Here is a 21345-nt window from a genome sequence, read left to right as displayed (position 1 = left end):
ACATACCACTCTATCTTGGTATCACTCAGTTAATAAAATGTCTAGTAGGAAGTAGTAGTTTGTATTTTTAGGGGTTGCAAAGCACCTGAAATTTACACCAACTTCCTTGCACTTCCTATTTGGGGAATATTTTGGCTTTAAACTAGTGTCGTTCCGATACCGTTTTTTGGCCCCCGATACTGATTCCGATACCCAGCTTTGCAATATCGGCCGATACCGATACCCAAGGTTTGTTTTGTCCTTAACATGAAAAAGCTGTCCTGCCATTGGTTCAGAGCATTCAAAGCCCAATAGGATATCTTAGATCGGCATGCAGTGAACATGTCACATATCAGTGAATGTCATGTACCAGCAAGACACAAGATGCTGCATCCAAAATCCTATATTAGCGTTGGAATTAATGGTATCGGCATGTTACTTGTGAGTCGTCACCGATACCGATACCACTGTTTTAGTGCAGTATCGGGGCCTCTGCCGATACTAGTATCGATATCGGAACAACACTAGTTTAAACATAATATTTTTGGGGGTGTGGTGGGCATCAACCACTTCTGGACCGTCACTATTTGCGTCATCAGTTATTTACAGATTTTCGCTGTTTGCGTCAGGATTTGGTCCTCTGTGAGCCATTAAGAAGCCAATGTTCCCAATTGCCAATGTTTAAATGTAGCTTCCATCAGAAATGGGTGCTACACAGAACTCCCTTGACAGCAAAATTGATGTTTGACAGTGCGAGATGCGAGTGAGGCGGTGCTGGATTCCAAGTTTGTTGCTGTGGCCACAGACCTGAACAACGAGCGAGCCAGCCAGATGCGAGACGAGGACAGTGCTTTTGACGTCACTGCTTTCACTCAGCACCTTGTAAGTGATTTCAATTGATTTAACAACGATAGAAGGTTTTGTGATCCTCAATAAAGATAACACATAATGGTGCATCGGTGCCACTACTCGTACCCCCTCCTCATTCATTATTGATGTCGAGTTGTATTGTCTTTAATGTAATCACATTTCACGAGCAATTTTTCACATACAGAAATTCCAATCAACTGCATTTTGCTCCACTGTATTTCAATGACTAATTAACTCATTTTTCCCCCCCAAATCATATCAAAACTTTCTATTGTAAAAGTTTTAAGTTTCCCAAAGACGTAATTATACAGTTTTTTGTTTTTTGTTTTTTTATGCTAGAGCAAACAGAAGGCTTAGATGAGGCCTCTCAACTTCAGAGAACGGTTGAAGCAATGGTTATTACAAAAACGGCCAGCAGGTGGCAGCAGAGTATAAGAGATCAATCAGGGCCATGTTGAAAACAAGCTGTTTCCCCACAATTCTAAACAGATTTGTGAATGACGAAACGTAGCTAATAGCTATGTTCTAATGCTAATTGCTCCAAAACGGAAACGGATAGAAATATACTTTTTTTTTTCCTGATGAAAGAAGAGACTCTAATCTTTCTTTTGGTAGGTTCCATGTTTTTATAGCAAAAGAACACAATATTCTGTGGGCCTTGTAAACTCGGTCAAAATCCAGGAAAACAGTCGGGACCAAAGGGGGTTGCTTCAGTGAATGAGTTAAAGGCCCGCCTTTGTGCCAATTGAAGTCAAGGCAGCGTTCATTCATTCATTTGCATTACATTGCAAGTCGAAAAGCATTGGCGGCGTGATTTGAACCCTGTCATTCTGAGGTTGTTTTGTCTCTTTGACAGCTGTCCTTCATGGGTCTCAACCGGCTGGAAAGTGGAGGTGACGAGCAGTGCAGAGATGAAATCGATGGTTACCTGCCCGACGACGCCTTCCAAAGACTGGCCCAGAGAGCTGAGCAATGTTTTAGCTGGACAGCGCCGACCTTCCACTACATGTGCGTGTGGCCTCCTTAATCAGCTCACTGCATTCATTTGTGGATTAAGACATGCTGATGACCCTGGCAGCCCGCTGATTTTTTTATTTTTTTTTACGTTTTTGTGATGAAACTGAATGCAGACATCCCAAAAATGTTAACATAAAAAAATGGATGTGTTTTTCACAGGACAGCGACAATATGATAAATTATTTATTTCATCCATCCATTTTCCGAACCGCTTATCCTCGCTAGTCACAGGCATGCTGGAGCCTATCCCAGCTGTCGGTGGGCGCTGGTCGCCAGCCAATCTCAGGGTGCACAAAGACAACCAGATTAATTCATTTATTTTGTATTATTTTGTTTTATGTCTTTGCTGCATGACTGATTTGCATTCCATGTACAGTACAGCACTTTGTATGCAGCAAAGGTTGTTTTAAAGTGCTTTTTAAAGCGGAAGTCAACCATAAACATTTCTTGACAATATGTTATATGTGACCTCACTAGTCTAAACATGACATTCTGATTAATATTATGTTTTTGGAATATGAGTTATGAATCAAAATCAAGCTGTTTACATCTATCTCAGGGGGTGGCCATTTTGCCACTTGCTGTCGCCTGAAGATGACATCACAGTTGTTCAGGGCTCAGGCAACGACCAATCACAGCTCACCTATTTTCTGAACCTGAGCTGTGATTTGTTGTTTGATGATTTTCACTCGACAGCAAGTGGCAAAATGGCCGCCTTCTGATATTGATAATAATGGCTGGATTTTGTTGCTTAACTCATATTCCACTAACGCAATATTTGCCAGAATACCACATTTAGACTAGTGGGAATAGAACATGTATATATTGAGTTTTTTATTGTTACTTGGTGTAAAATGTTTGAAAACCACTGGTTGCCATCTCTCATCAGGTTGGGGTCCTTCCATGCAGAGCCGCCCCCTCCAAAGCAGAAGACAGAACGACAAAAGAGACCCTCCAGCAAGGATGCAAAAAGGATCATGCCCACTCATGTAGCTATTTCACATTCAGCCCACTATCCTCATTTACAAATAGTTTTCCTAATCAATATTGAGCCAAGGCACTTAACTTTACATTTGAAATATCTGACTGCAGCGTGCTAAATAAAAATGTCTAAAAACTTAGAATTACTTACCTTCTGCCATCTAGTGGATGCATTTAATTATTATGTTGCTCTCATGCTTGTGCACGGATCAGCTGAAAAAGATAGAAGAGACCGAACAAGAAGCCACCGAGAAAGAGGTGGAGAGGATTCTGGCCTGCCTAAAGGGTTACCATCAAGATGACCGTGAGTTTACTATCACCGTAACCCGCCGTACTGCTGTGCCATAATTGACATTTCATGAATACAATTCTGCTTCAATCACAGCATCGTCAGCGATACCGTATTACGAGTTTGTTATTGACCCCGACTCCTTCTCACGCACAGTTGAGAATATTTTCCACACGTCATTTCTAGTCAGGGTGAGTTTTCTTTGCAACGAAGAATCCAAATGGATGTCGATCTCAAACTCTTGTGATTCTTTGGGTGTCTTTTCAGGATGGTTTGGCAGGGATAAGTTTGGATCAAGACAAGTTGCCTGTTATAGGTTAAGGACGTTGAATTGATTTGTCAGTTTCAGGAAAATAATATTCATTTCAGTACTGATGTTTTTTTGTTTTTTGTTTTTTCTGTCGTTGTTGCTTCTTTCAGCGCCAGTGGAGGAGACGGGTATGGAAATAGACGCTGGAGGATCAGACAACCGTAGTGCGTCCATCGTTTCAATCTGCCCAAAGATCTGGAGGGTGAACATGTCTTTTCAGATCATTTCCTCTTAAAATGTCTCTGGCTAATGCGGGGAAACACAATCCAAGTTTTAAAATGTTCGAGACTCCACACATGACGAAGAAAAAAAATGTAGTGTGTAGTGTACATGAGATGACTAACATGCCACACCACGTCCGGCAAAGTACAACCACTGACCTGTAAGAGGCACAGAAAATACAAAAATCTTGGCTAACTCATGGGAGCTAAATTGTGGTTTGCATGCTCTTCTCAAATTCAGCCTGACTTTTGGTATGTGTGTGCCTGTCACGCATGAGCCCATGAACCATAAATATTTTTTTCCCTCTCACCTTCAAGGAGCTGATAGATGCCTTGGACATCAGGGATGCCATGATTCCACCTCAACAGTGATAGAATAAGTGTTGCGTCCATCAAGATTCAATGTTTTTTTTTTGTTAACAATTTGTTTGAATTTTATAGTTATATTGCTATGCTAGTGTATGTTTTTTAAATTATTTTAGTTATATTGCTATGCTAGTGGACATTTTTTTTCGAGGCTTCGCATCATTGTGCACTGTCGAAAAGTGGGTGTAATCATCGACGGGAAGTGCAAATTAACGGAAGTGGCCAGCTCTGTTTATTGGTTACGAACAAGTTTAACTTAAAATAGGAAATACCGTAATTCTGTGTTTGAGGGTTCTCCCACTATAATTACTTGATAAAACTAATCTCGCACTAACTCACATTTTGCTTTTCTATTGTCAAATATTTTTGTAATCAAATTGATACATTCATCATTGCATTACTTTTTCACCTTAATTTTTAAATCCATGTTTTTTTGTTGTTTTTGGCAATGGTGGGCATTTAAATATATTTGGAAATCTACTGTTATAATGGAGTGAAAAATACTGTAATAAGTACTAAAAATGACAAATGTTTAAATATGTTTTCTAACAATAAAAGTAAAAACTACAAAGCTGATTTTTTTTTCTTTTTTTTTTCCTTTTAACATGACGCCAGAATTCTGTTGCAGTTTTGGAATGGCAGCAGTACAAAACAACCAAGCATGTTGAAATGTATCTCACAAAGAGTCCATGTCAGACTTGATGTTGGGGGGAAAAAATAACGGAGGGGGAAAAATACAAGTCAGAACATCAGTGACTTGATCTCTGCAGGCCCTTGAAGAATCGCAGCTTTCCAGCACCGGTCAGATCAAAGCTGTAGTCTGACGTGACGTAAGGCAGCTCTCCTTGGAAATCGCCCTGCCGCACAAAGTCGTCGTTATTAGCATTCAGTGGTAAGAAATTTCAGCCATATACCCGATATCGCAAACTTTTTCTGAGTAGCCCAAGGAGTGTCTAACCTGCACCGTCAGGATGCAGGCGGGCCACGACGTGGCTCCAAGAAGGAGACAGTTGACCTTGCGCAGGACCGCGGGGTCTATCGGCGTCAGCACAAAGTAGAAGCCTCGTGCCATGTCGATCCCTCGCAGCACACCTGCAAGATGCAAAGGAGAGTGCAGACCTTTGTTCACACCCAAAGACAAATATGACTATAATAAAAGGTTACCACTAGGCCTGCACGATATACTGTTTGAACATCGCCATCGCGATGTACGCATGCGCGATAGTCACATCGCGGGACGTGCAATGTTTTTATTTATTTTTTAACGTTAACCAAATTCTTCACAAACAGCTATTCAAGTCATCTGGTGAAAATTCTTACTCATATATATATATATATATATATATATATATATATATATATATATATATATATATATATATATATATATATGTATGTATCAGACAACAAAAAAATCGCAATGTCAGTTTTTTCCAATATCGTGCAGCCCTAGTTACCACACTTAAAACGTGAACACAATAAATGAAAGTATTATTCCATACCCAGGCCCACGCAGGGGCAAATGGGAGCCCGGGACAGCAAAACTGGACCTCCTTTGCTGGTCACCTTCTCTGCCAGGCAGCAAAGTCCCACCAGGCCAGAGTTGGCGGCATAGAACATGTCACTGGGCGCCACATCGAAATGCACCACACCCAAAGCCACGTCCGTGTGGGGCACCTCCGGGAGGCAGAATCACATTTTTCATACCTACTAAACCTCAACAGTAACCAACTACTAGTATGGTAAATCCCAAGTTAAAAACAAACCTGGTACGGCGTGAGGGAGTGAAGAGGTCGAACCGGTCCCGGATCAGCCGACTGCAGCTGAGCGAGGTAGGCCAGCAGTGACAGCTCTCGCTGCTCATTGGTGCGCTGGTGTTTCCTGCGCGACACAACAAATGCACAGTGAGCCGCCGATGTCACCAGCAGCGACACCGCGATGCTCAAAGGCGGGCGCTCACGCTGTCCCCTGGCAGCCCGCGCCGTTGAAGTTGGACAGAACGCTCATGTGAACGTAGGTGAGGGGCGGGCTTTGCGTGCCCTCGGTGAACTCGTCCAGCGCCGTCTGAGCGGGCGGGTGCGTCTGGAAGCCGTGGGCTGTCCGCAGAAACTCGGGGGTGAGGGCGGGGCATTGGGCGTCGCCACCGTGAGCCAGTTGGATGACGTGTGAGACCGGGAAGAAGCGGAGCATGTCCACTAGCAGCTGCAGTCCGAAGCCTTGAGGTCGCACCCGCCAAGAAAAAATGTTGACAACATCAATTTAAAAAAAAAAAAAAAAGTTTTCACTCACCTTTAACCCAGCCCATGGTATTGATGACAATGGGCGTCTCTCTGCTTGGGGATCGTCTGCGCCATAAGGATTTGAGGCTTTCCAGGTAGCGGCTTAAGTCAGACTCGCATGACGACTCACCATAGTAGACCATGTGGTCGGGCTCACGCTGATGTGTGAAAGGGGGGCCTGAGAATTGATCACGCCACAACAAATACTACAATTAAGTACCTGAATGACTCATGTGCTGGACCTATTAAAATGTACAATGAGCGAAATACCATCGGAATCAAGTACAAGCAGGTTACAATTTAATAGAGTGTAACCTCCAAAGTCGAACACAATCTGTTCCAAAAACAACATTACTGATCTAATTGGAAAGCAGCATGGAGACCTTGTGGTTAGCACATCTATCTGTTTTAATGTGAAATATTATTGCATAAATTGTTTAAAAATGGTATAAGAGGTGTCACACATCGATGGGTTGTCAGTTATTTAAAAAATAGAAAACAATATGTTGAATTTAATAGTCGGCAATCAAATTATGTAACTTGTGGGGTGCCCCAGGGATCAATTCTGGGGCCAGTACTTTTTCTTTTTGTGAATAATATTACAACCATTTCGAAATTGTTGAAAGATATTTTGTTTGCAGATGACACCACTTTAGTTTATGCCAGGAAAAATATATATAATGTATTACAAGTGATAGAGAAAGAGTTTAAGACTATTGTGAAGTGGTTCAATGCCAACAGACTGTTTATAAATAGTAGTAAAACCAGATTTATGATTTTCAGTTGTAGAAATAGTTGTTGAAGCAATAATGACTGTACAAGGCCTAGAAATAGAAAAGACGAATGAAATCAAGTTTCTAGGTGTCATTATTGATGAATATTTAACATGGAAATCACATGTAAAATATGTCAAATCTAAGGTGTCACAAACCGTAGCCGTGTTACACAAGGTTAAAGAATGATTGTTATTGTTATATAATTCATTGATTGATCCATACCTGACCAATTGCATTGAAGTGTGGGGGTGTGCAGCCAAAACCTACACTGAACCCATCTTTCTTTGACAGAATCGTACAATTTGTGTCGTTTGCGGTTGTGGATACAGAGACCACACTAATCCATTATTTATACAACTAAAAACTGTCAAATTGAATGAACTGATTGAGTTTAACCGCCTTAAAATATTTGTATAAAGCCCATCATGAAATTTTACCAGTCAACATACAAACCAAATTTCTAAAAAGGGAAAGTGAGTACAAATTAAGAGGAAGAGACATTTTTTTCCAAACCTGAATATAGAACAAAACAAAAAGAATGATGTATTTCAACTCAAGGTGTCAGTCTGTGGAACAATCTGGATTGTAAAACAAAATCTTCTCAGTCTATTTGTATTTTTAAAAAACGTATAAAAGCACAATTACTTCAAAAATATATATAGCACAAGGACACGCAGTTGAATTATTTTGAAGTATTTTGTAGTACTGTTAGACTGAAAGCATCTTGACCGCTCACTGTCATTCATTTTGTGTTGATCATGGGCAGACAAACGTTTTACTTGTTTCTGTCCTCTTTCATTTCTTTTACTTTAAATATTGAAATAAAAAAAAAAGTGAATTGAAATTGAATTGAATGTGTATGAGAATTGAGGTTCCACTGCAACATGCCCCTTCTGAAGAAGAGATGAAACCTACCCAGCAGAGGTTCCCTGACAGTCAGCAAAGACAAGCAACCGGCCGGGGTGAATTCAGTTTGACCGAGATCCGCTTCCAAATAGTCCACGCTTGTCGTGCTGCATACACACACAGGTACAAATGAGTATCCAGTGTCATTCAAGCATCACAGGATGATGAGGATGCCACTTACTGATTTAGGAGCGTATTGATCACCATGCGGATATATGTGGACTTGCCAACGTTTTTGGCTCCGCAAACAAGGATAACAGCACAACCGTCCATGTCCCCTGTGAGATGCAGACGTGTCCAGTCAAGCATGGAGACCTTGTGTACTTCTCAGCGGATGTATTTTATGTAATAATTCACTCACATTAGTATGATTTGGGGAAAAAAAAAAAAGAAGAAGTCATGTCCGTTTCCTCAGATGCTAGGTGCTTATTTAAAGCCGTTTCGGTCAGCATTTGATTTATAGGGCATGCTGGCTGAGATAAATTGACTTGTATACAAAATAGTTCAGTCTGTGAAGGGCCTGCCTGCCCATCAAGTGTGAAATTTAAACAAAAAAATATTTTGTCATTGGCTTATTTCTGAAAATGTGATTGTCAGTAATGCATTCTGTATTTCTGATGTACATAATAAGAGCCCGCACACCGAGTTTATTTGTCCATGACATAATCACCTCGGCTCAGTGAAGATCCAGAGCCCTTTTCAATTGAAGGCCGGAGTCAGCCCACCGGACTACATGACTGTGTAAGGCCACCCAAAGTTCACTGACGTTGGCCTGATCTGACATGTACAAATTTCATGAATAAATACGATGATGTTCTTGCTTTAATATTCAGAATGTTGCATTTTATTTACTTAAATTGATCAACCATCATTGATCTTTTTTATCACATTTTTATACAGCAGGTGAAATAAATATATATATATATATATATATATATATATATATATATATATATATATATACACACACACACACACACACACACCCACACACACACATTATTGTTAATTTTATCCACCATTTTTAAATTTAGTCTTAGTTTTTATTCCAATTTTAATAACACTTTTTAGTTTTTATCATAGTTAGTCAACCTCGTCACGTTTTTGTTTTTATTTAGTCCATTTTTAATTGACTACGAAACTAACATTTACCCTTTATTTTTAGTCCAAGAAAACCTCATTTTAATTCATCTAGTTTTAGTCAAACAAAAACTGTCAACATTTTAGTCTAGTTTTCGTCAAGACAATCATTTAACCCATGTATTTTTATTTTTTTTTGGTCAGCAGATTATGTTGAACATTTGGGATCTAAAATTATTAGACACATTTTTTTCTCGTCTTTTAGATGGAAAATAACTTCACACATAATTACAGTATAAGAATAAGTGGTTACTATATGCCAGTGTTACACTAACAGATTAGCAGAGACAAGATTTTACAAAATCATATCATTTCGTCTCGTTTTTGTTCATGAACTAAAATGTCCATAGATTTTAGCCCAGTTTTTATTAAGTGAAGGAAATTTTCGTCTCATCTTCATTAGTCGACGAAAATGCATTCTGATTTAGTCCCACTTATTATTTATTAATGAGGATTTTAGTCTAGTCTAGTCTTAGTCCAGTGAAAAATTTGTTATTTTTGTTTAGTTTCTGTTGACAAAATTAACACTAATCTTTGTCAATGACTGAAGTAAGAATGGGGAAGCTGTCAAAACCAGACTTGTTTAACAAAACAAAAAAATAAAAACAAAAAAAAGTCTTTTAAAAACTCTTTTTAGTTAAAATTGCATCAAGTAAAAGAAGGCTGAAATGAGTGGTTTTACCTCTGCAGGCACTGACCACCGCATCCAGGGACTCTCTGCAACTGGGCGACACCTTCAGGCCCTCGATGCTGCTGACTAGAGGAATCATCCCGAGACCGTTAAGGGGCGTGTCCAGGACGGCAGACATTAGTTCTCCCTGTAAACACGGGTTGGAGGGAAGCTTACAGTCTACACACACACACATACGCGACTACATTTGTAAAGACTATGCTAAGTTTGATGTAGAGAGAATCCATCTATCCGCTGATTTTATTGAGAATCTAAACCCCATTTTCTAAAGTGTAACACTAATCTAGGAGGGAGGAACCTGCCACAATTTGGCAGATATTTTTTTCTGTCTAAACTCAAATGCTCTCGTTTTAATCCTGTTCCTTCTCCACCCTCCTTATGACATCGATCCCATGAGGAAAGGCTGACACGGAGAGCAGGGAGCAATCTTACCACAGTGGGGTCAAACAAGCTACTGAGATGGGAGAAGCTCGATAGGAATCGTGTCAATTGAGTCTCCATGGGTTCCAGCAGGATGATGGAGGAGTTGGAAACAACCTTTTTAAGCAGCTTCTTCTGTGATGCTGCAAACACAAGAGAGAGAGAGAGAGAGAGAGAGAGAGAGAGAGAGAGAGAGAGAGAGAGAGAGAGAGAGAGAGAGAGTGAGAGAGAGAAAGAAATACACAACTGTGATGAGAGTGCTTAACTTATTTTATAAACTTTAACAGTTAAGATGCAGCAGATAAAGCACTGTCTGTATGATGGTGTCAGTTTGACCAATTTTCCAAAACATTTCCGGTCGTAAAAATTAGGGGTGGGACAAAAAAACGATTCGACCGAACCATCGGTCGTCAAGGGGAGCTAAACGGCCGTATCGGTAGCAGACTTGTCAACCGATACAAAATCCGCCGGGAATCCTTAGATACATTGCTTGTAAAGCTGTGGACCGGATATCGCGTTGCTGTGAATCGGTTGCGAGTGAGGCTTTATGGTTTTCATAACAATAGCAAGAGTTCTGCACCGTGCTCTACTTGTTTTGTTTACATTTCAGTAGCAGCACTATTCAAGCTACTTCCGTGTTTACAGAGAGCTAGCAAAGTAGCATTCAGAGACGCTTCATTCCCCGGATGTTGTAAACATAATGCAAAGACGTTACGCACCTTGGGGAGGAGCCTACCGTCAACGCCGCGCTCGCGACACGGCGCGCGCGCGCACAACGAGTGACAACATGCAACAGTGGAGACAGTTAGCAGAAGCCGGTGCCGTACATCTCGGTATTTCCCATTGCTATCGAGTCCTCTCGGTGCACTTGTATGTCTCGGGCCGGCGTTGGTACTGCGCGCGAGCCAAAAAGAATAACTCCCGTGACGATCCAATGCATGGATTCAAACGAAACAGGTATGTCCCACACCCAACACACCAGCTAAGCTAAAAGCACACTGCAAGTATCTCATTCCTCAGTTTGTGGCTCCCTGTCAATGTACACAACTAGGAGGGGTGTGAATTGCCTAGTATCTGACGATTCGATTCGTATCACGATTCACAGGTCACGATTCGATTCGATACCGATTAATCCCGATACGAATTTCTAAGTCGATTGTTGCGATTTTTTTTCATTCAAATTTAGAAAATACTAATCAGTAAGCTTGTAGAGTGTAAGATTTATATGAAAATGTATTATTTATTTATCTGAAATTTCAGTCTTATAGAGGTTGTAATCTGTTTCATGTTTGAACAGCATTAAAATAAAATATTAAGGCTTAATGTTCCGTTCATATAACATTCTTCCATGCTCAAGGTGTGAATTCTAACCCGAAGTCAGACGTTTTGTTGAATATTTTTCCATTAAAAATGGAAGTTTAAAAATCTATTCACACACACAAAAAAAAAAAAAAAAAAAAAAAGGCAATGATGATAAGACGTTGAATCGGTAAGACTACCGAATGAACAATTCTGAGCTCTTAAAAAAAATAAAATAAAAAAAAATAAAAATTTTTTTTTATTTTTTTTAATTGAATCGATTCGAGAATCGCGCGATGTAGTATCGCGATATATCGCAGAAATCGATTTTTTTTAACACCCCTAACAACTAGCATGAGCAGCAGGGAACTGAGACGTGCCCGCAATTACGTCATCAAACTCAAAATGAACGACAGCCCAAAAAACAAAACAAACAGTAGTGATTCCGTGGTCATCATCGTGTCTCAGATTAAAAAAACAAAAAAGATGTCATACATTAACCAAAAATGAATGTGATGGAAAAGAAAAACAAAAATTGTTAAAAACAAAAATTGTTGATAAAAAGGTTAGGGCACTTTTGGAAATATTTTTGGATATATTAAGTTGTTAAAATGTGTTTGATAGATTTATTGTTCCATAAGGTGGCTTCATATTTCTTTTGGCTGGACGGTAGGTTTATTTCATGTCTTAAATTTATGTTTCTGAAATACTTCACAATGTGGACATATTCTGTTTAATTGTGTTGGTGTCTTTTTAAAGGTTAAATATTTATATTTCAAATTGAATTATCAGCCTTTTGTTTTCCTGATCCTGATTTTGAATTAAAAAAAACAAAAAACAATTATAATTGTCAATAACAACTAATAAATATTTAAACTGATACATTTTCAGTCATATCGCCCAGCCCTTTGTTCCGGTCCATTTAAATAATTGATTCAATATATAAAAATATAGAAGACATTGTTGTTGTTCTTTTTTACCACATTTGTAGATGCTGTAAAAATTTGTGGTGTTTTAAGATTAATATTTACAAGCAACAAATGTCACTATAAGTTTTGAATATTGAAATTAATCGTATCGAATCGAAAATTGTATCGTTCCCAAACTTAATCGAACCGTATCGAACCGTTCTGTTCTGAAAGATAATCGTTTTTCAATCGAATCGCAACTTGTGTATCGAGATACATATCGAATCGGCCTCATGTCAGAGATTCCCACCCCTAGTAAAAATTGCTTCTAAATGCGAACAAATTCGAGGCTTAACTAAAGGGTTGCGGCTGTCAAAAACTTTTTTTGTATTATTCTCGCAAATATTCCATGTGTTATTGGCAAATAAAAACTTTGTTAGGATATTTTGGGGCAAATTCCAAAACAGAGCAGCTTTAAGGTTTAATATCAGCAAAATTCATTTAATTATTTTTTTTAATGCTTTTTAATGACTCACCAAAACCCTGCTCAATGCAGAGATTTTGCTTCAAATTCTTTTTGGAAGCATTCTTGTTGAGTTATCTGAATAATTGCTACAGCCCTAGCTCACTACTTTTGTCAAGGAACACAGTCGTATATTCAGTATTTACTTGAACAACCCAATATTGCAGATTATACAGTTCATTTACCAGGTGGAAGGTAACGGCACAGGATGCCTGTAGCGGCACTTCCGTGGTCAGGGCTGTCATCACAGCCCTCCACGACTCTGATAGTCAGCGGACAATGTGAGGCGGGAGAGAAGAGCGGATATGACTGTTGGCCCTCCTCGATGGTGAAGCCCATCACGTCCACGCGTCCATACAAGCAAGTCAATAAACACTTCCCACGGAAACACAGGGTCTGAAAGAAAGAAGGAGAGGGCTAGAAATGGACTTGATGTTCAAATTTCCTGAAGCGTACCTGTCCTTTCTGCATAACAAGCACTGCATGTTTCCTCTGGTCGTCCCTCTCTGCACACTGATGGAGAGACGTCCCATCCAGTCGACATGCACGTGCATCATCACTTGCACCTTGTGTCTTTAGCCCATTCTCTTGGACTGACTGGGAGTACTCTTTCCAGTCCCGAAACTCATCGGAATCCAGGCCCATGTCACCATTAGTGAAGGTCTTTGTCTGAGAAACACTTTTCCCCGGCACAGGCTTTGACTTGTTCTTCAGTCTCTTTACAGCTGGCTTCTTCTTCACGGCGCCCTGGTGCTCCTTAATCATCCCAACCATGACAGGAGTGGAGTTGAGGTCAGAGGAGCCGATGGGAGTCCTGCACCGTTTACCCCTCACGTCCTTCCACTTCTGAGATGTGGCGCTGCCCTTTGAATGGCTGACTTTCTTAGCCTTCATTATGCCAATGTGTTATGCGGATGAGTGGCTGGCGGATACGCACTAACAAAAAGCAACAATAACGCATATTATTGTTTAAAAAAAAAATAGAATGCAGCGGCACGGATATTTCAAACAAAAAAACGATCACAGGTAAGCATTTTCATAATGAAATTTAAGATCATTTACCTTCAAGCAGAAAACATAGGCGAAATGAAATTAGCAGGGCAAGCTAGCGGTCCCTCGCTAACTTTGCATCACCGTCCCTAATGTTCTTCGCCTGGCACAAAGACAAACTGCAACGTCAAAATGAAAACTCACGATTGAAGAGGTTGCTCTCCGGCGACTACTAAACCGGTTCAAATGGCTAATTACGAATCGCCTGTTTGCAAAGTTGTGGTTAGCCGGCCAGCTAACATGTGTACCAGGGAGCCACAACAGTCGACGATCAAGACTGAACGATGGCCAACAATGATGTTTCCCGGAGTGATATTTTACAAGATGCGTTTTTCAAAAAACGCAACCGTGATATTTGCCTTATTCGAATAGTAGTAAGAATATGCCGAAACACAATTCATATACAAGCACTCATTTTTGTTGAAAACGGAATTTAGTTACAATCTGAAAAGTAGTGTGCAACGTTGACCCTGACCATTCAATTCCGGAGTAGTGAAACGCATCTTACGTCACATCCGCTTCGTTTTAGGGGCCTATAAGAAGCAAAACAAGGTAAATGGAGCTTGTTTTTTTATTTTATTCGAAACACATTATACACCGTCTACGCTGCGTCAGCGGGAAAGGATTTCTGACGAACATTTTATAGTTTGACGTTGAAGTCCCATCAATCTTGTGGTAAGTAAACGCAGCTGCCGCATACCAGCCAGGCTAGGGAGCGTCTTGAAAAATATGCTAGGACGTAAACGTCGACTTGCTAAATAGTTGCACTACAGTTTTCTCTTTTTTTAAAAAAAAAAGGTGGTACAGTACTTGGTAGTTTTCACCATACGTAATGTAATGTACCTTGTTAGTTTTAGAGGTTTAATTATTTTATTGTCTGTAAGTGTTGTCGACACTCGTAGCATATTCCACTGGGCATCCTTCAATCGTGACACTGCCATTCAGGCAAAGTTGGTCAAAGTTTGGCCAGCTCCCTTCGTTGTTGTGGTCCTCTGAGCACTCAAGAGTCTTGTAATATTTGTTGCATTACAGTTATTTGTAAATTATGCAATTAAATTCAGCATGAATTATATATATATTTTTTAAACTACAGTCTTTTGAATGACATTGACACGAAAGGAAAATTGTTATAAGGTCATCAAAATTGAAGAGACAGGTGCCATTTTGATAAATCAAAATGGATGGATGGAAGATTCATTTTTACACTAAATTAATTTGAATGTCATCCAAATAGTTGAGACACTGGCGGTGTATCATTCAAACTTACACCATCTGCATGAAAGGCAGCATCATGTACCACTGCATATGTGTCTCACAGTTCTGTGGTTCACTCACAATTTGTAAATCAGCTCTGGCCTTCCTGTTTGGAGTTTGCATGTTCTCACCAAGCTTATGTGGATTTTCTCAGGTTTCTCTGATTTCCTCCAACATTCTGAAAACATTCACGTTCAGTGAAGACTATAAGTGTGAATGTGAGTGTGAATTGTTGTTTTCCTCCACCCTGGCCAGCAGTCCAGTGTATATGCCTCTCAACAAGTCAGCTGGGAAACAGTATGCTCCAGCTCACTTGTACATATAATATCAGGCACTATAGAAAATTGATGGATTGAAAACACAAGAATGGCTCCTGTCATATAAATTGCATCTCACATTGTGTTTTTGTTCCAGTGGAGATGCCTGCTGCAGACCATGCACGACGTGTCCTGTCCGCCTTAAACCAGCAGAGGTCAGCAGGGAGCTTCTGTGATGCCTTATTGAAAGTGACTGATGGGGTGGTCTATGCTGCCCATCGTTGTGTTCTGGCCTGCTTCAGTCAAGTATTCCAGGAGGCCAACATGGCCACTGCCTCACCCAGAATGGAGTTCTACCTCCAAGAGTGCTCAAGTGAGGGCCTGGAGCTGCTGCTGGATTTTGTCTACACAGGGGAACTGAAGCTGGAGCCGGGCATCCTGGACAAGGTGCAGAGTGCAGCGTCCAGTTTGTGTATCCCTGAAGCGCTTACAGCATGTCAGCGCTTCAGGGACAAGTCCATGCATGCCGTCCCTCTTCTCAAGCGAGGGCGAGGCAGACCGAGAAAGATAAAGTCGGAGGTCTTCTCCGTCTCAGGTGACGGCTCAAACAAACTGGCAGTGGCTAAAGAAGAGTCTGTCTTGGAGGGGGTTGTGGACGACATGAAGGCTCCCATCACCGCCACCACCCGCTCAGGCCGAGTGGTCAAAGGGCCCAGACGGATGATCTCTGAAGAAGATGCCACCTGTGATGTCCTGGCCAGTGATATAGCCCTGCCTCCTTTTTCAGAACGAGAACGCGCTGACGATGAGGATCAGAACACTGAGCAGCAAACGGGTCAAACTCAGGTAAAAAAAATAAAAAATGTTTTTAAGATGATTGGTTGATGATTTCTTGGCATACGCAGATCCCTTATCACGGGGCCATTTCATTTTTCATAGTTTGTAGTCCAGTGCCATACTAAATCCTTGAAAAGTATGATACAAAGTTACAAACAAATGTTTAGCATTTAACATAATGTGCATCATTCTGTGGGTTCAATGTTTTATATGTTTATATATTTGTTTTTATGTTTATATTCTGAGGAGATGCACTTGTAACTAGGTTTTAAGGCTAGCCTGCCACGATTTACTATTTTTGGAATAGAGTATTCCATCGATTAATCGAATAAGCTGATAAAAAAAATCACATAAAAATGTTTAGAAAACCATTTTTCCCCAATGGCTGTTAAAACCAGTTCTGGTTGTTTATTTAGTATTGTTTAGTGACAGTTAACAAACGAAACCTCAATTCAGCAATATCAATGATAGGAAATTATGTTGTACTCACCAATGTTTTGAAACTGATTCAGTCTTTGGGTCGATCATTGTAAATATTTACAAATGTCTTATTTTGATTAAATAAAATATATTCTGTCTACTTTTATGAAGGACTATAGAAGTCTTAGAATAATTAATGTTGAGAGGCTCAAATTGAAGGATTTGGACATTTTTAAGTTAAGTAATAGCTCTAAATGGTTATATGATTATTAAAATAGTTGTCAATTAATTTCATAATTGATTATATGTTGATTAATCAATTAATTTTGACAGCTCTACTAGCCTTATATGTGTTTAAACTAATTATTTAACATACGTTTATGATTCAGATCAATGAAACGGACCAGGTTTGAGCATCATAGTCAGTTTTGCACCGTCACTTGTTACTAGGCAGAATTTGTAGGGACCAATTATTCAGACAAGGGGCGGGGAAATTGGCAGCCATATATGCACATACTCCAAAAACAATGCTTGCTTAGTCTTGTACATTTATGTGCTGACTTGTATAATACACAAAAATTACTTAGAAATACACCGTTTTTTTTTTTTCTTTGAACTACATTGCCATCTGCTGGTACTGGCAAGTGTTGTCGGGGGCTTACAAAGTATCACTTGAAGGTGAACGGCCAGGCTCTGTTATTCAAGCTGGCTCACCAATGAATTCTCCTGATAAATACCCTATCACAAAAAAAAGTTACGTTAAAATGCGTAACAACATAATTAAAATTGAGCAATTCCAAAAATGAAAACTAGCAAAACTGTTCCAAATCTAGTAACAACACTCAAACTAATGAAAAATTCAACACTGTTATAACATTAGGTTCAATTACTAACAATAAAAGTCTTTCTTTTGTCCTCTTGCAGTTTAACGAGCTGTCAAGCCACAGAAACGATGCAGTGACAGTTGAGGACGAAAGCGACCATTTGGGGAGGAGCGTCCACGACTCTGATGAGGAGTACGTCCCCACCCTCAAGCTCAGTCCGACTGCGGCATCGGCGTCAAGAGTTCGACAGCGCGAGAGCGGTGATGGCAAAACGGTGGAGGGAGAATCTGATAACTGTGTGCGCTGTCCCGTCTGTCACAAAGTCTTCAAGAGCAAATATTACCTCAAAGTGCACAACAGGTAGGCGCTGGTCCCAAAATTCTCTCCTGTCGATATTGAAAGCAATTCTTGTTTAATGCTGTTTTTGTGCTTGAAAGACGTCATACAGGCGAGAAACCTTATGGGTGCAATAAATGCGGGAAGCACTACTTCAGAAAAGAGAATCTTTTAATCCATGAGTTAAGGAACTGTGCTACGACACAGGTGAGAACGAAAATCTGCTCTAATTGTTTTATCACCACCACATTCACTATCCATTACAGACATCCACAAGACCTCCACAAAGGCTCGACATTGCTAACCATGACCATCATGGGTCCATTTTTCTGCTGCATGTCCCCTGTGCAAGCAGACTGTAACCAACATATACTTAGGGCGGGGGTGTCAAACTCATATTAGCTCAGGGGCCGCATGAAGGAAAATATATTACTAAGTGGGCCGAATCGGTACAATAATGGTATATAACTTAAAAACAATTGCCGTCAATTATACGCAGATTTTTTGTGATTGTTGGGCCAGCCTTCAATTACGCAGCTTAACTGTAATGTTTAAAAAAAATAACATGAATGCAAATGAAACGCGGCAACACATTGCCTGTATGAGTCCTGGACGTGTTTAATCTACCTGTTTTGCATATATATATTGTTCCCAGAATGCATTGTGTGGCACAGTTAATGAAGTTATTAGGATTTTAGTCCTTGTCATATGTATTTTGTGTTCCCAGTAATTGAATTTGTGTCATATTACACATTTTTGTTGGTCTATCTATAATTAAAAAACAAACAAAAAAAAAACAAGTTGTGTGTAAAATAAGGACGATTCCGTGTACAAGTTACATTACTCATTTGAGGACTGCTTGTGAAATTACAAATTTATATATTTGATTGTGGCTGGCTGATTAATTGGTCCGACATTACAATTTTTTATTTTTTTTTACTTTACAAAGTCGTCTCGTGGGCCGGATTAAGCCCATTTGCGGGCCAGATCCGGCCCGCGGGTATTATGTTTGACACCCCTGACTTAGGGGTTACTGGTTTTGGGTGATTTTTCAGGATAAACATAAAATGCACTATAACCTTGAAAGGTGAACTTAATGTGTCCGTCTCTAAAGTTTTGAATATCCAATTGTACTTTTTGGACGACTTGCTGTTCTCTAACTGGGAGCTGAATGACAAATGTCACAAAGATCCATGAAAATTTCCAAGGATGTCCACTAGGGGTGTTAAAAAAAAAAATCGATTCGGCGATATATCGCGATACTACATCGCGCGATTCTCGAATCGATTCAATAATCGGCAGAATCGATTTTTTTTAATTTTTTTTTTAGGATTCACACCTTGAGCATGGAAGAATGTTATATGAACGGAACATTAAGCCTTAATATTTTATTTTAATGCTGTTCAAACATGAAACAGATTACAACCTCTATAAGACTGAAATTTCAGATAAATAAATAATACATTTTCATATAAATCTTACACTCTACAAGCTTACTGATTAGTATTTTCTAAATTTGAATGAAAAAAAATCGCAACAATCGACTTATAAATTCGTATCGGGATTAATCGGTATCGAATCGAATCGTGACCTGTGAATCGTGATACGAATCGAATCGTCAGGTACTAGGCAATTCACACCCCTAATGTCCACTTCTATGTCTTTCTGTGACTTTGCCAATCTCTCTATTGCAACCTGCTGTTGACACTTTGACACACTAACCTCAGTGGCCCTCTGAGAACATCCTGTTTGAAGCCATGTGATGTGAAGGTCCTGTTGATTAATTGTCAGGTGTGGTCTTAATCTCATGATGAGTGTGGACAGTGTGATGAGGAGGACTGTTTAAAAAAATAATAACTGAACAAGGTAATGTATTGGTCCATTCATGGCTCAAATACATAAATTTTGCTGTTTAGCCCCTTGTTAGAAAACAGCAATATGAGTAAATAATGTGTGCATTAAAAAGTGTGAAGTGTATTTTTGTGTAAAATTTGAGTTTTTTTCATTTATGCTACCCGCTGCAGACGTTCACGTGTCAGACGTGTTCGACGTCATTTGTAGGGAAAGAGGCGCTGCGGGCACACGTCGTCTCCCATGCGGAGCAGATGCCCTACAAGGTAGTGCCAACGTCAACGGGACACGGAATGGTGCAGCGAAAGCTTATTCTTGACATGTTGTTGTTTTTAATCCCCAGTGTTCACTGTGTGCTGACTTATTCATGTTCAAGAAACACCTCATGTATCACATGATGAAGGTCCATGGCTACCCCAAACCACATTCTGTGAGTTGGTCCGTAATAATCGCATTCAAATGAAAGGCTTAGCGATACTTCTTACTTCCTCCATACTGTACTAAAGTTCGCATTGAATTTTTAATCAAGCATTATGGATTACAAACTGAAAAATGAAGGGGAAAACAGAAGAAAATATGATTAAAAATGGAGTATGTATGAAGATATCTGCTGGTGTGACTATAGTGTAAATGCATAAATCAAACCTGACAACATATTCATGTCTGCCCAAACAGCACAAAAAAAAAAAAATACCCATTGCACATTTAGACTACAGAGACAATTAAATGTGCCCCAAAATTGAGTGTTTTCCAGAGTAGAAAAGGAATGTAATTCCGCTGTCAGTGTCCACAGTGCCCGAAAACCTTCTGGACCCGCTACGAGCTACGAGTGCACGAATCCTCGAAACACCGCGGGGAAAAGCCGTTTGTGTGTGAGGAGTGTGGCCATCGAGCGTCCAGTCGCAACGGCCTGCAGATGCACATCAAGGCTATCCACAGGCAAGACCCTCACTTTTTTCCCCAATTATTATGTGGATTGGACATGGACACTATTCTCACAAAACACACTTTTGGAACATTCCACAGTTTGATTTGAATTAGGAGCAGAAGGAAGGAAGGAAGGAGAATGCCAAAAGGCTGAGTTGTTTACAAGCTTGGAAGAAGCGAGGTTCACCACTGCATGTGCAAATAGTCCAACAGTTTTAAAACAATCTGGTTGTGCAATTGCAAGGAATTTAGGAACTTCATCATCTACAGTCCATAATATCAAAAGATTGCAAGCCATTTATCAACAAGAAGCAGAGACACCGCCAGCTTCTCTGGGCCCGATCTCATCTGAGATGGACTGATGCAAAGTGGAAAAGTATGTTGTGGTCTGACGAGTCCACATTTTAAGTTGGGGGTTTTTAGAACTCATAAACGTTGTGTCCCGGGACCATGTGGATTGTTATCAGTGCAAAGATCAAAAGCTAGCATTTTGTATATTTGTGTTCCAGTAAAAGAGGTAATTCCTTGTATATTCTCATTATTCCCATTGAAAGTTTCCAATTTTAGAAATATGTTGAATTTTTCAAACTTTGTGTCAAATAAACCTTAGATTA

General features: G+C 39.9%; 3 protein-coding genes across 14 annotated transcripts in view; 2 read left to right on the top strand and 1 right to left on the bottom strand.

The window, feature by feature from the left end:
• Window positions 1-4609, top strand: part of nsmce4a (NSE4A component of SMC5/6 complex) — a 14780-nt gene extending 10171 nt beyond the window's left edge. For all 9 annotated transcript variants that reach the window (XM_077514094.1, XM_077514097.1, XM_077514096.1 and 6 more), the window contains 8 exons: window positions 731-861; window positions 1706-1857; window positions 2756-2855; window positions 3061-3151; window positions 3233-3327; window positions 3404-3452; window positions 3557-3648; window positions 3986-4609. In XM_077514094.1, coding sequence (XP_077370220.1) covers window positions 731-861; window positions 1706-1857; window positions 2756-2855; window positions 3061-3151; window positions 3233-3327; window positions 3404-3452; window positions 3557-3648; window positions 3986-4039 — 764 coding nt within the window. In that variant the 3' untranslated portion in view covers window positions 4040-4609. The remainder of the gene's footprint in view (window positions 1-730; window positions 862-1705; window positions 1858-2755; window positions 2856-3060; window positions 3152-3232; window positions 3328-3403; window positions 3453-3556; window positions 3649-3985) is intronic.
• Window positions 4607-14616, bottom strand: nol9 (nucleolar protein 9). Its single transcript, XM_077514088.1, has 14 exons — window positions 14501-14616; window positions 14038-14128; window positions 13432-13911; window positions 13161-13371; window positions 10258-10388; window positions 9817-9952; window positions 8176-8272; window positions 8004-8101; window positions 6323-6490; window positions 5994-6249; window positions 5800-5914; window positions 5536-5710; window positions 4992-5125; window positions 4607-4890 (listed from the first exon to the last, which is right to left on the bottom strand). The coding sequence occupies exons 3-14, from the start codon at window positions 13867-13869 to the stop codon at window positions 4783-4785; spliced, it is 2067 nt and encodes a 688-aa protein (XP_077370214.1). The 5' UTR covers window positions 13870-13911; window positions 14038-14128; window positions 14501-14616; the 3' UTR covers window positions 4607-4782.
• The window catches only part of zbtb48 (zinc finger and BTB domain containing 48), a 14181-nt gene continuing 3476 nt past the window's right edge, over window positions 10641-21345 (top strand). For 2 of the 4 annotated variants that reach the window (XM_077514084.1, XM_077514087.1), the window contains exons 1-7: window positions 10641-11202; window positions 15694-16382; window positions 17718-17977; window positions 18055-18160; window positions 19978-20070; window positions 20148-20234; window positions 20589-20743. In XM_077514084.1, the coding sequence (XP_077370210.1) occupies window positions 11118-11202; window positions 15694-16382; window positions 17718-17977; window positions 18055-18160; window positions 19978-20070; window positions 20148-20234; window positions 20589-20743 (1475 nt within the window). In that variant the 5' untranslated portion in view covers window positions 10641-11117. Of the gene's footprint in view, window positions 11203-14480; window positions 14701-15693; window positions 16383-17717; window positions 17978-18054; window positions 18161-19977; window positions 20071-20147; window positions 20235-20588; window positions 20744-21345 lie in introns of those variants that run through there. The other 2 variants (XM_077514086.1, XM_077514085.1) reach the window with 2 other exon arrangements.

The sequence above is a fragment of the Festucalex cinctus genome, chromosome 2 (assembly GCF_051991245.1).
Source record: "Festucalex cinctus isolate MCC-2025b chromosome 2, RoL_Fcin_1.0, whole genome shotgun sequence".
NCBI classification, from domain to species: domain Eukaryota; kingdom Metazoa; phylum Chordata; class Actinopteri; order Syngnathiformes; family Syngnathidae; genus Festucalex; species Festucalex cinctus.
Note: the sequence above shows the minus strand (reverse complement) of the source record. Positions and strands in the feature narration are given on the sequence as shown.